The following is a 15,337-nucleotide window of genomic DNA, read 5'->3' as shown; positions in this document are numbered from 1 at the left end:
ATATTATACTACTACATCATTCCATGTATGCGTTATTTGACTATACTTATATAGTTAATGTACATTTTATTTCTGTCATTTTTATTTACCCCTCCTACAGAAATATACTTAGACCGTATAAATTTAAAATTTGTTTATTTACATTATTTTTTTTTTGTATTTTTACAAAACTCATGTCGTCTTCTAGACAAGTTAATTGTGACGTATATTTATTGATGCATATATATGAATTTATGTGCATCATATGTAATATCTTTATAATTATATATATATATATATATATTAATATTATTATATGTATAATTATATTATTATTATCATTGTATTTATTATTTTTTATTACTAATAAAATTTATCTGTTTTCATTTGTGTTATAATAAAGAAAAAATATAAAAAAAAAAGAAAAGAAAATGATACATTATAGAAAAACCGTTTGTTTTCTTCATTTCTTTATTTTAGTATTATTAATATTATTTCTACAAAAAATAATCACTACTACCACGATTGTTGTAAATTTTTAATTACTAACCAAGTAAACTGTAACATTGCCTTTGGTGACACATTAAAAAGTCACACGTTTTGCGCTTTATCGTCACAAATACCAGTCAGTTCCTATGTGACCTTACAAATGGATCGTCCTTTTTATCAATGATATTGAATTTATATAGAGAGTAACCATTATCTAAGCGCGAGCTCTTGCCCATTATTAATTTATTATTTTTAAACTTTTATACAATGTCATATGTAAGTATATCATAACAGATCACACCAACAATCATAAAATATTAAACTTATAAGTTGTTTAAGCACTTCCACCTTGTTATTAAGTGCTCAAATTAATTATTTATTTATGAAATAGGTTGAGTCATAAGATTTTAATTTTTGAAAGACTAAACGACCTAACTCCTATCTTATATTTGTATAATATGGCATAACATATTAACATCACTTAAATTAACTAAACTAAACATTTCAACACATCTTGACTCTTAAAACAAAAAAATCATAAAAAAAATTATCCGAAAAAATATTGATTAATCACACTTATATTATTATAAATAAGCAATATTCAAATATTTTACTTTATTTAAAAAAATATTGTAGGTTTTAAATATATACAGAATCGGTAATAAGCAGGTAGGTGCAGGATATAATTATTTATTACTAAACAGGAACAGCTAGTGATCGTCATCATATATATATCATAGTATAGTGCAGTGTTCTCAAAACTTTTTGTAATGGTGAGCCACAAATTTACTGTTTGTTGGTTACTCAACTTACCCACAGAAATATGATTGCCTAAACAGTATTATAATAATCATTTTTATTATAAACAATTTTATCATTGAATTTTAATTTTTAGTGTAACACAATACTGAATACTGAATAATAAATACATAATTATGTCGATAAAACAACAAATTTTCCATAATCCTGATAAAATAATACAAACGTTACAAAAAATGTATTGATATCCATTGTAAAATCTATGTCCAATATTAGTATGTTTTACATTCTACAATATTAGTTAGACTTAACATTATTATTATACGTAGAGATATCAAATAAAACATAACTTAAGCATTTATAAATTTACGACTGAAATTATTTTCATATATTTATTTTTGGGTTTATTTAGCTAGTCACGACCCACAAAATAAATTTCGCGACCCAATTAACTCTTTATAAGATACAGATTCATTTACAAACAGTGAATCGTCCTCTTCAGGTACTAATAATAATTTTCGGCGCATCCCAAACGGCTTTTTCCATTGTTTGCTTATTCCAAAACGGCTCCCGTCGAAAAAAAATTTATTAACAGCTAAATTCCCAAACTGCTTCGGTAATACCGGTATACCAATTTGAGCTCATCTAAGTCTCTAGTATAAGTAAACGAATTTATTTTACGATTTTCGTAAAATACCAGAAAAACCATTAAAAAAAAAAGATTGCATATTTTTTTAAATCAACTGCCGAAGAAAAAATTCGAAACAATTTAAACGTTGTCCAAAGTGTTGTGTGCACATCGGATTGTTGGTCTTCATTAGCTCAAAATGCTTATATTACTATAACTGCACATGCTTTAGATAATGATTAGTCTCCATTGTCATTTACTTTAACAACCCAAGAAATGGAAGAACGGCATTCAGCTTTAAACATTGCAGAAAGATTAGAAAATGTATTCGCTGATTGGGAAATTAAAGATAAATTAACGACTGTTATTATTAGTGTTATTACAGATAATGCTAAAAATGTAGTAAATGTTGTTAAACTAATTTTCTAGGTAGTACAACAAAATATAATATTTCAGATGTGACATGTGCAACTCATAGTTTACAACTATTTCTAAATTAAGCATTAAAAGAAGATTCAATTTCCGAAATAATTAAACTAAGCAGTATAGTTTAGTAGGACGTTTTAAACATTCGAATTTGGCCAAAAAAAACTTTATTAAATAAACAAAAACAATTCGGTATGCCTGAACAGTCTTTTTTTGCAATGTTGTAAGACACGATGGAATTCGATCTACCTAATACTGGAACGTATTTTTAAAAACAAGTTTCCAATTTCTAGTGTGATTGCTGATCGATCTACAACTTCCATACACATCATAATAATAACTCATAAATTAAAAATATCAGAACATCAATGGTTAAAAATAGAAATTCGTGTTGTTCTTCTTAAACCATTCCAAGTAATTACAGCACTTCTATGTGAAGTACACACTACACGTGAAATAAGGATTTCTAGTTGGGAAACACTGTAATATAGCGTATCATACATAAAACGGCCGGTGTTGTACGATTGAGAACGTTTTACCTTTTTAGCAACACGATTGAGAACGATTTTTCTAGTGACGTTGCCATTTATCTTAACTTTTAGTAATAATATTTAGGGCTGGGATTTTGATGCAAAAGCATCTCTTTTTGGTGTTTTGACACATGCAGTAATTTCTGTTTTAAAGGAGACCCAATAATCAACTCCATTGAAAATAATATTACAAAAACCATGGCCAGCAAAGATTATAATCGTATTGTTTCAACAATTAATTTATATAAAGAGTTTGAACAAAATAAGGACATAATAAGGTATTTAAAATTAACAGGAAATAAGTACTTGGAAAAAAAAATTTAAATTGTGTATATACTGGCAAATAAATATTGATTTTTTAAATTTTTAATCTTAAGCTGACAAATAAAATAGGTATATAAATATATTGTAAATAAATATTAATTTTTTTAATTTTTAATCTTAAGCTGACAAATATGTTGTATATAAATATAGATTCCAGGTAAGTTTATTTTGTAACCAAAATATAGTGATTGATATCTTATATATATTGTATATTGTATTTTTAATTAATGTGACAACGTTGCATAAAAGTTAGCAGGTAAGAACGTTCTCAATCGTGCTATTAAAAAAGGTACGGCCGATAAGGACCGTTCTCAATTGTGTTCTACCCAAAACGGCGTATTCGAGTTGGGTCCCAAGTGCTATAGCGTCTAATCACAGGTAGGTATTACACTTGTTGAATCCGGGATTATTTCAAGTAAGTAATGTTTTTGATAATTATATTAATGAACAATCAAGATTTCCACCAATAATTTGGTCGGAATTGAATACATCGAAAATGAGTTCCACACATTCCTTCTTGTCGTTTCATCTGTATTTTAATTTTTTATTTTACACAGCACAACGAAATATTTACCAGTTCTTAGAAGTTTTAAAAACGTACGAATTGACACATATATGAAATTGAGAAGCTCAGAAATAATGAAAAAAATGGAGGAATTAATCAATTTGTTTTTATAAAAGAATGTCTTATACATTTTTACCAACACAAATATGATTTTTTTAAACAACAATTTATTTTTATTTATATTATACAATATTTATTTTTGATTTATAAAAAAAAAATAGGGCCCAACTATTGTAGTTCCTGTAAAAATTACGGTTCTTATTATCATAACAATTTTTAATTCTAGACCCAACTTGGATGCAGCCTATATAAATAGTTATAATAATTAGTGCTACTTTTTTGTATACATTGCATGTGTGTTTTTATTTTGCAATCACAATTTGAATTCGGGTGGTCAACTTAACGGATATTTCATAGTGATACACTAATATAGAATAATATGACCTACTTTTATACTTGCCTATTTTTGAATATCTAGTCAGTATAATATATATTAATACAGTAAACACTTACCTTATCTACAAATTTACGGAGTAAACAAATATTTTTTTTTTTTTTTACTGGACAGATGGCACCACCAGGTATATAAAGTATTCTTATTTTTGTATTTTACCACTTGAGAATTTAATACACGATTACACATGAATTATTACATATTACTTATTACTGAGTTATTAGTATTATTACATCTTTGGAGATAGTGGTTTATTTTGTTGATCATGAAATTTTATATAGCACAAGTTATGTCAATTATAATCCTCATAATGTTATTCTATATTTGTTTACGTCGCCATCGCCATTTCGACGTAAGACCACTTCGCCGTTAAAATAATATCCAATAGGTAAAAAAAAAATTCACTCGTAAAAAAACATAAGCTCGTAAATATTTAATAATAAGAATTCATTTTAAAAATATATATTGATCATTTTAAGTATTCGATAGGTACATACATACCATTTGTGAATAAGGTACCTACATTTGTCAATATTTAAAAACAATAATTAATTTTAAAGATATGTTTTGATCATTATACTTATTATTATTTAGTACACACATTTTCCAATATTCGATAATAGTAATAAGATCATTTTAAAGATATATTTTGAGAATTATTACTATTTATTATGATAAATTCTTGACGATGTTTCTTTTTCTACATCGCCAAAAACGTTTTTTTCCCGTCTGCACTAAACGCATCGAATATGAACATAATAAAACCATTATCTATGAAAACATTACGCCGACGAATAGTTTCTACACCTACCATTTTGGTACTGACGAGCAAACATAAATGTCATAATATACAGCCTACTTTGGGTTAATAAATACCTGTTATTAAATTATTATCATATGTTATAGTTAATCACTAAACACTGCAATTATAAGTTATGATAAAACTCATACACACAAATTCTGCATACGCAAGCCACCGGATATGGGAACGTGATAAACTATTTTTGCCATAGCCGTATTTGATTTATAAATGCATCCTATCGGGTATTTTTTAACAGCGAAGTGGCCTTATGTCGAAATGGCGACGGCGACGGCAAAACGGCAACGGTCATTTGACCGTGATCGAATGTATTATATTGTCTATATACAATTATTGTATTATTTATTATATGTATGCGTTACACGAAACATTAAATATATTAATAGATGAAATTCTGGTTTTATTAGTAAACTCAGATATTTATATTTCATATAATTACCGATAAATTTAATTCCATGCAACTTAATATCCTTGTATGTATATTGGAATTTATTATGACTTATGAGTAAAGCATACAATATTTGAATTCATCAAATTTATTCAAAATTTATCTCCTTAAAATTTACATGATGTAATAAAAAAAAAAATATTAAATACATGATTTATCATTAATTAAAAATACAGTTAATTCTAATATATCCAACTACAAAACACACTGCATACGTTTCTCAAAGCAATGTACAGTCGAACGTTTGGTGTTAAATATAAAATAGAGTTTACCTATATCGTATGCTGAAATCATGGTGTAGCTAATTACTAGCTATGTAGCTATTAACTCCCCAATATTCGCCAAAAACCTATCTTATATTATATTCTCAAATATATGAATACAGTCATACAGTAGTACAGCACTCAGTACTGTATACACTACTGTGTGATACGGACGTCGTCAAGACAAACTTTTATGCTCTAAAATCTAAAGGTCAAGCTACCGAGAACAAAACAATATAAATACAGTGGAACATCTTTTAGTCAAATTTTATGATAACTCGAACCTGTATAAGTCGAATTTTTTATAACTCAAATTTTTTTTTGTCCCATACTGATTCGAGTTATTGAGGTTCCTCTGTACAACGATTGAACGGCAAATCCTCCATGGGTAATAATGCAATTTATTGAATAAAAAACAGAAGTGTGCTTACATGAGTAATACTGCTCGTCGAAACAGACATCACCGCTCTATGAAACTCTGCTTGCAACACGTAAATATATACTCGTACAATGAAATAATAAGTGAGAAAATAATAACTATATAGTATATTTGAATATTTCTTATTGTTAAAAATATTATTTTTTTTTCCACAATATAATATTATATTGAGTACATATTTTTCAAAAATATTATAGGGGTACTATTACTACTTACATATTATATAAAATAAGTATTTTTTTGAACATTTTTGTTATGGTTTTTAAAATTTAATGATTAAAAAGAACTGATTATTTTGACTTGTAGTTAATATTATACTATATTTTATAACGTTTGTAATTTATTTTTAATTTTATACTTAATTTTAACATTATATTATGCACTTGCTAATTATAGTTATATAACTATAAAAATTAATATTTACTATATACTTAATGTATATAATTGTACAAAGTGTCCGCATTCTTACACTTACATTATTTTCTAGCCGTACAAAGGTTCGCGTTCTGAAATGTACCTCTAAACCCGACCGTACAAAATGACCGCGCGCTTACCATAACACGCTAATATCAAATACATAATATTGACGAACAAAATGGATAGTTAGCAAACATAACACATATACCTATCGGATATTTTGATAAGGAATTACGTTTTACATTTTATAATTTTCTCAAATAAATAACCTTAAATTTCTTGAAAAACTTTAAAATATGTAGGGAGGCTAAGCTCCCCTAAGTCCCCCCCAATTTACGCCTATATGTATATGTACTCGTATATTTATAGACCATATATTATGGTTTATACAATTAACACGTTAATAATACACGTTTATTTTAGTAGATAACTCAGATGTTTTTTTATTTAGACAAATGGTATTGCGATAGAAATCTCCTCCGTGATATACTCATTTGTTTAAAAAAAAATCAAGAAGATTCATAATATAATTAATATATATTATTAGTTGGATTGAGTAATTTTAGTTTATAATTATTTATAGTTTCGGAGTTCATCCCGTGTAAACATTGTGACACATGATTTGTATATATATAAGAATATATTATGGAGATAGAAGATAGTACATAGATAGATTGTCGAGTTTTACTTCTCGGAACAATTTATATCTACACGCTGCTGACGACAAAACACACACAGAAGAAAAAAGGTCAGGTTACAGGTAGTTATCGCGGTCGGTCACGGGAATATCCGAAATACACCATGCAAATAATCATGTAAATTTAAATTTAATATTAAAAAATTAATTCCAAACATTTTCATATTATCTCACCTTTTAAACCTTCTCTGGACTTCCACAAATAATATTTAAGACCAAAATTAGCTAAATCGGTCCAGCCGTTCTCGAGTTTTAGCGAGACTAACAAACAGCATTAGATTTTTATATAAATAGTTAAAATGGTAGATTAGTAGGTATTACAATAATTTATATACTGCTAATGACTATTATAATATTATATATTTTTTGATTATCATAAGTAATAACCCCCGGCAGAAAAGGCTATTGGAATTTATGAAAAAGTGTTTACTATACAAAAATTTATAAAAAGAGAAAAACTTATACAGTTAAATTATCACACTTATTTATTAACTTTTACGAAAATAATTACTTAACTTAATTAAACTTTTTTTTCACTTTTTAAGTGATGATGAAAATGAGAATGACTATATAGACGGTGTTGCATTTTGGGAATCGTTCAGTAATATAGAGGTTTGTTTTGAAAGGTTGACTTTTAATATTATTATTTATTAATTATTATGATAACTAAAAAATAAAAAAGCCAAACATAGTTTCATTTAATCTCAGCTTCTCCAGTGCCCGCTTTAACTGTGTAACTATTATATTTTCACACTCATTCGCACATATTATAGTCGTCATCGTATTAGCTTGTACGTGTGTTGTTCGGTTTACCGTTAGGTATATTATGGAGTTCACGTTTTTATTTTATATTATTATTATTATCGTCTTTTATACTTTTGCTACTCACATTGTTATGTATGCGTATGTTCTTTGTGTGCGTGTGTCTATGCAAAGACTTTTCGGTGAAATAATGGAACGATATCTTTCTTGCGAATGTGTTTTAATAAATGATGACGCGTGCAGTTTCCAAGCCGTTGCGCGCCGCTGCCCTCATTGGTGCGCGTCCTCCTCATTCTTCTCTGTTTGATGGAACTACTACAGCCAAAAAATACGACCCCAAAAAAGAGGCTTTGTCGATTGATATTACACGGACGAAGTTTAATCTGTTTTTAACGAGTTGAATGCACTAAATAATAGGTACTGACTAAGCGAATAAATGGACGGAAAAAACTTTATTCGGTAAATCTAAAGCTTTAAATGAATGAACAATATGGGGTATTATTTAATTTTTGAAAAATTACGATAATTATCACACAAACATATAATGCAATAAACATCACTTATATTTTCAACAATATCGTAATCATATTTTAGTGAATAGTTAACTATTATTGTATAGGTACTTACTCCAATCAGAATTATTTTATAATAATTTAAAATTAGCTATTTATGTTATTAGTGTTAGCTGTAGGGCTAAACGAATATCGTTTTTTAATTAATATTTAAAGTTTTAATGGTCAAATAATCGCTCACGATTTACAAATATTCCTTAGGATTTTAAAAATCGATTCAGAATAATTATTGTCTATTGTTATAATAAATCAAAATCAAAATATTTAAGTGTCTGTTAATAATAGTATTACAAGAGTACATTAATATGCAAATTCTACATTTTTTACAAGTCATAATTATTTGTATTTAATATATTTATTTTTATATATATAAATTATATTAAACACATCATTGTTGTTGGTTTTTTGTGACGCAATACGAAATGCAAATCGTTTGTATAGCTAACGAGCAAATACGTTGTTTTATCTATGTTCACCGATCAAAATATAAATCCGTCACATTGTCGGATGCGCTTATAGACAAACGTCGCTTTAATGCAAAACCACCGCATAACGGTAGCAGTAGCAGCGTGCGCGCGTAGTTTTTCGTATCAGCGAATGGCAATAGTTCATGGTTGAATTACAAAACACCGTGTTCTTATAGTATTTAATTGACCTCGAAATCTTACATACACGTGAGTCATCATTTGCAGAATACATGCAATTCTTTAAAGAAATGACTACGAATCGGATAAATCGATAATTATATTTTCAATCAACATCATAACATACGACATTGTGTCTTTCTATTTTTATTTCTTATAAATTACTAGCAACTAGTAAATACTAGTATAATAGCTCAACAATTATTATAAATACATTATATTATGACAATATAACTCGTGAAAGGATACAATTGTAGATATTAATATGAAATATTAGGCATATAATAGGTATATATATACTATGTATTGATCATTTATATACCATTGAAGCAATATTATAAGAACTAATAATGTAGATAATTATTACACGTATAAAAATAATAAACAATAATAGACTAAAGAATGATATTTAACAATAATTATATTATATTTGTGCATTTAACAATAAATACATTTAGAATGGAAGATTTAAGGAAAATTAGTTGATTAGGTATTTTAATTAGTTAAAATGTAGTAAAAGTAAACCGATATGGCAATATGAATTCATTGGACCCGGACACTCAACTAAGATCGTAAGAAATAAAATATTTTTTCGCACATTGAAGTTGGTAAAATGTTCAAATTGTACTTTCTTGAGATGACTTAAGACCTTAGAGGAACAATGTTATCAATGGATGACACAATTCTGTGAAAAAAAATTCAATAATAATAATTTATTATAATGTTCATTATTGAAAAATCATCTTGTGATTTGTTTAAACGTAAAAATTTATATTATTATAAAACTAACAAGACAACGATAAAAATAGTATGATAAATTATATCATATTATTATAGACTTGTTGTTGCCATTGTGACGATGTGACAGTCGTCGTCTTAGTAAAATTAATCTCAACAATAAACGCAAACGATAATTTGATTAACTTCGATATCGTTTGGGTAATATATATATTTATAATGCATAATATATACTTAGATTTACTAAATAATATTTACAATTTTTTAATAAAATCGGTCATGACTTCATAATTTTTATATTATACATGTTACATGTATATATTGTATAATTTATATATTTAATAATAGTAGGTATAGATACAAATAAGAGTCCGCGTTCTGCAACTTTAAGTTTTACCTGACCGTACAAAATGTCCGTGTTTCGCATTTTAGATGCTCGACCGTAGGCACAAAGAGTGACCTAATAGAACCATCATAATATAATACTATATAATATATACATACAGTTAATTATAAATTGGTTTTAACTTTTATTAGCATGGTACTTATACTTGAATTATTATTTTAATAAAAATATTTATTACTGATTAGATACTTAATATTATGTAATAATGACATAGTACTGAAGGCGGAAATATTATAAAAATATAAAATGAAATCTTTATTTTAAGAAGATAGTTCATAACTCATAAGGCATGAAACTCGAAACTATTATTAACTTTAAGATTAGGTATATATTCTATTTTTTTTTTTTTAAGTTTTTCGTTAAAACATTTTCATTAATTTCTTTTATTTATTTATATTCATAAACGCCCTACTGTGTGCATAAAGTACGGATATTTTAAAGTTATTTTAGTATACCTAGCTACATAATAAAACAGGTTACAAAAAGCAACAAAATAAAACATTTATGGCAATATTTAGAGCTAAATAACACTATAAGATACAGTTATTATTTTTTATATAACGCTTAATCTCCAAGAGAGAGTGAAAAAAAAATCAAAATTATTAAGTTTATGGCCTTAAGTTAACATTCTGAACCGATGCAAAGTTACGATTGTATATATATTATACATAGATTATAAGAAAAAAATGTAGACATGGATTTTAGCGTTTTGTTAAGTAGCTAGGTATATCAGGACAGTCAATTTAGTAATTTATAAAGCTAGCCTAATCCTTTCCTTCTGAATTCCAAGTGTTCAATATTAAATTTTAAAGCTAAGATTGCAAGGGTATAAATCAACATATTACTTGTATACCTATGCCAAAATACGTAAAAATCAATTTTGGACTGTTTCCAGTTTTTTTATAAGATACTCTGGGAAGGAGGGGGCCTCCAGATTATTGAACCATATTCCAAAATCGAACGTACGAAAGAGAAATATAAAACACTGGGGCAGGTTGTTACATTTTTACTTAGTGATACTTAACCAGGGTTTTTTTCACTTTATTATCATAAAAAAGTACCTAAGAAGTATACCTTATTATTAAGAAGTTACTTTATAAAATGGTCTTACAACAATTAGGACCATAGTAACAGAAAAATTATAAAAATTCGATATATCAAAAGTGTAACATCTAACTCCGCTCTAGCTCCCTTACGTATAGTATTTGGATCATAAAACTCCCATATTACGTTTTAAAAACTCATATAAACGTATGACTTTATTATGGATTTCATTGATATATTAAATGGGTGTATAAAATCATATCTATAATCAATCTAGTGCACTAGAAAAAAATAACACCTAATAAGTATTTAACTATTTAGATGCGATACTAAGTTGTTATGTTATTTACATAGGTATATGATAATTAAAATTAAAATTCTGATTTTTTTAGCGAACGTCTAATTTGATTGCATTTATCTGTATTTAATTTTTACCGTATAACATCCACAGTATAATAATAAGCTGATTTACTTTAATTACAATCACTAATTGAAATAAATTTAAAATAAAATTAATAAGTGTGTACCTATATTATATAGATTATAGGTAGGTATATTGCGGTAATAACTGTATATAATATATATATAGTTATAATCAATTATTAAAATAAAACATTCATTTTTGATAATTTGTAAAATTTAATTTAAGTATTAATAATTACCTATTAAATCTATTAAAAATGTCAGATTATATGTTATCAAAAACTTATAATATTACACTAATTATTTTATTCTTATACTTTTTATAGTTTATATTTTTATAAGTATATAAAATCAAATATTACAGCAGTTATTATTGTCTTGGCACCATTATTACATATATGTACCGTTATAGGTAATATTTTGTTACGGTTATCAAACCACGTAATGTGTAAATATTATATCATGAAAAAGTATTAAAGTTTACTATTAAATCATATAATGCATTATAAATCGTAAAATTTATAAATAGGTATAGTTACTATTATACTTATAGTTTAACTAAAAAAAATAAAAAATACATCTTCGCAGTAGGTATGCCTATAATATTATTTTTAATTTATATTTGTTTGGCACGTTAGTAAAAGTAGACCGTATACGTAAAGAAAATATTTTTTTGAGCTCATTACAAGCACGTTAATAAGCTTATTTTATCTTTCGTACTCAGACCAGTTATTACATATATATACTATATAACACTATACACTTATTTAGATTGAATATCACAATTTTTCTGTGAAAAGTTTATGAATATTATATACATCACGTGTATCTATGCTATCCGACTCGTATAGGTACTGTATAATATTATATATTTTACAATAAATATACATCATAGTTTAAATTTATTATTTAATTACTTTTTGGTACTAAAATGGTTGAATTATTTATTATTATCTATATAATATGACCACAAAATATTATAATTATAATTATTATATTACCTTATCTGCAAATTATTGATGAACACAAAAATTATAAAAATGCTCTGATAACTATAGTAATAGCAAAAGTAAGAGAAGAATATCGTATTGTGTATTTTATAAAACATTTTAAAATATAATAATGATATTGTTTAAACAATCGAAAACCTGCATAATGTATCAATGTATGTTACCTATAAACTACGACTATAAACGTAAATATTATTTTTATTGTTGTCTCGCGTGCTTGCCAATATATATAAAATAATATAGCAATTATACCATAAACGTGATAATATTATTTATAATATATATTATTATACATTGCGCGGTGACGGAGTAGCACGTGGCTAGACGGCGGCGGGAACACGTGACGGTGCTCGGCGGCGTATACCAACAACTGGGCGGTCCGCGAACCATCAGCCAATGATGTTTCGGACCGGTTGGCTGGCGAACGTACTGGGGCGGGGGTACGGCCGTTGCCGCGCTTGTGCGGGTGGACATGAAGAAGACAGCCTCAGTCTCAAACGCGCGGACGGACCGGTTCACGTGCGGTCGCACATAATATTATTGTTGTACGTATATACGCTCACGCATGAATGTCTCGGTGATAATATTATTTAAAACATTTTTCCACGCCACTCGCTGTATTATTATTATATTGTAATTCGAGGTTCTATTTTTATTTATAATTATTTTTTCGAATAATTTCTGTTCGTATATTTATCGTGTGCATCGACTTCCGACCGGAAATGTAAAACGAACATAAACGCGAACGGTGCGCGATTCGGACGTCGATGTCGTCGTCGTAATTGTGCATAATTCATTACTTATTTTAAACGGGTTGGTTTTTCTTTCTTGTTGTTTAGTTTTGACTCAAACCATCAAGCTGGATTTCCAGGCTAATTCCTCCAACATGTTCACCAGGTAACTTTGTTTAATCATATTATATATTTTCCCTTTGGCCTAAAGCCTATTAAACAATTTAATTTCTCCATCAGTGCTGTGTTATGAAAGTCTGAAAATATATACCCTCGAAAAAGTACCTATAATAGAATTTTATAACTCCCCATAATAAGTAGGTAATATAATTTTTTTTATAAATAATTAATATTTTACATGAAATATCATAATACAAAAAAAAAGTAATGACTTCTATTCTAAATATTATTTGGCCGAAGTACAACATTATTTTCTAAAAATATCATATAAACTGATCTAACTCTATTTTTTTTTTTTAAATAATTATGTTTTTTAAATTATAATTATATGAATGATAAGTAGGAAAAAAATTATAAAGATTGGTAGGTACAACTGAAAACTATTGAATAATTGGTTAATTTTTTATTTAAATAATAATAGTTATAACTTATAAGCAAATTTAGAATTCCCTTTCCTGAACAAAATATGTTGAGTGTGACTTGTGTCATTATAGTTGCTGGAGTGCGATATACACAATTTTAACGTTTAAAATACATCATATACGATGGCCTTATAATTCGAATACTATAATATGATAGGGACGGGCAACCATGCTACATTTCAAATTACTTTATAAAAATACAAAACGTTAGGATTTTTCTGTATTTTATTTTATTATATTTATGAAATCGACATAATTTTTATTGTAAAACGTACATATGAATTCTTATCTAGTATTGAACTATAAATGTTAACTGTCAATTTTATTGATATTTTTTTGCTTTCTATGTTCTCCAACCCACTAAATTTTCACTTTAAAAAAATTAGCTCACTAATAGCATTGAGTTGCCCAATCCTGATAAATGGTGTAATGTATGATATAACATATAATACTATAATAGGCATAATGTAGTCAAATTATTTGAATTTTTGGTTATAATTATAAAATAATACAGTTAGCACAAATTAAAGACCATCACATTATTCTTGTCATGACGTAGGAATTATTATTATTTGAGTCTATATTTTGCAACTAACGTTAACACTATGTCATGGTAGAATTAATTAAAATAACTATATGTTTTAGACCAAAATAGTATAATTAAAGTTATATTTTTTTTAAATGTTAACTCATGGGAAAATAATAAATATATACTAAAAATTCCAACATAAAAATAAATAAATTCAACAATTAACAAAGTCTATCTACTAAAATTTTGCCGCTAATATAACTATCATTTTTTTAGGCAGTTAAAAAATTCTTCCTAATTTACCAATCACTATCAATAATCACAAAGCGTTATTTCTGTATACAAAAGACAAATATATTTTTAATATAGTGATGAGTATTAGAATCGCATAATGAATTTTATCATAGATCTTCAGCATAATATCACTATTAATACTTATTCATAATTAATTATATTCTGGATAATTAAAAACATTTAAGTATTTATTATCAAATTAAAAAATATATATATTTTTAAATTTTGATAATATACATAAAATAATAAAACATTAATTATAACATATTCATTTTAAAAGTATAAGTATAAAATATAAAGTAGGTATACAGTTTAGCTATCTTATAATAATATTATAATATATC

General features: G+C 26.5%; 1 protein-coding gene across 1 annotated transcript in view; it reads left to right on the top strand.

The window, feature by feature from the left end:
• The first annotated feature begins 13,343 nt into the window (after positions 1–13,343).
• The window catches only part of LOC132917308 (neuronal PAS domain-containing protein 4B), a 115,872-nt gene continuing 113,878 nt past the window's right edge, over positions 13,344–15,337 (top strand). The window contains exon 1 of the mRNA XM_060978001.1: positions 13,344–13,734. Coding sequence (XP_060833984.1) covers positions 13,724–13,734 — 11 coding nt within the window. The 5' untranslated portion in view covers positions 13,344–13,723. The remainder of the gene's footprint in view (positions 13,735–15,337) is intronic.

The sequence above is a fragment of the Rhopalosiphum padi genome, chromosome 1 (assembly GCF_020882245.1).
Source record: "Rhopalosiphum padi isolate XX-2018 chromosome 1, ASM2088224v1, whole genome shotgun sequence".
Classification (NCBI taxonomy): Eukaryota; Metazoa; Arthropoda; class Insecta; order Hemiptera; family Aphididae; genus Rhopalosiphum; species Rhopalosiphum padi.
Note: the sequence above shows the minus strand (reverse complement) of the source record. Positions and strands in the feature narration are given on the sequence as shown.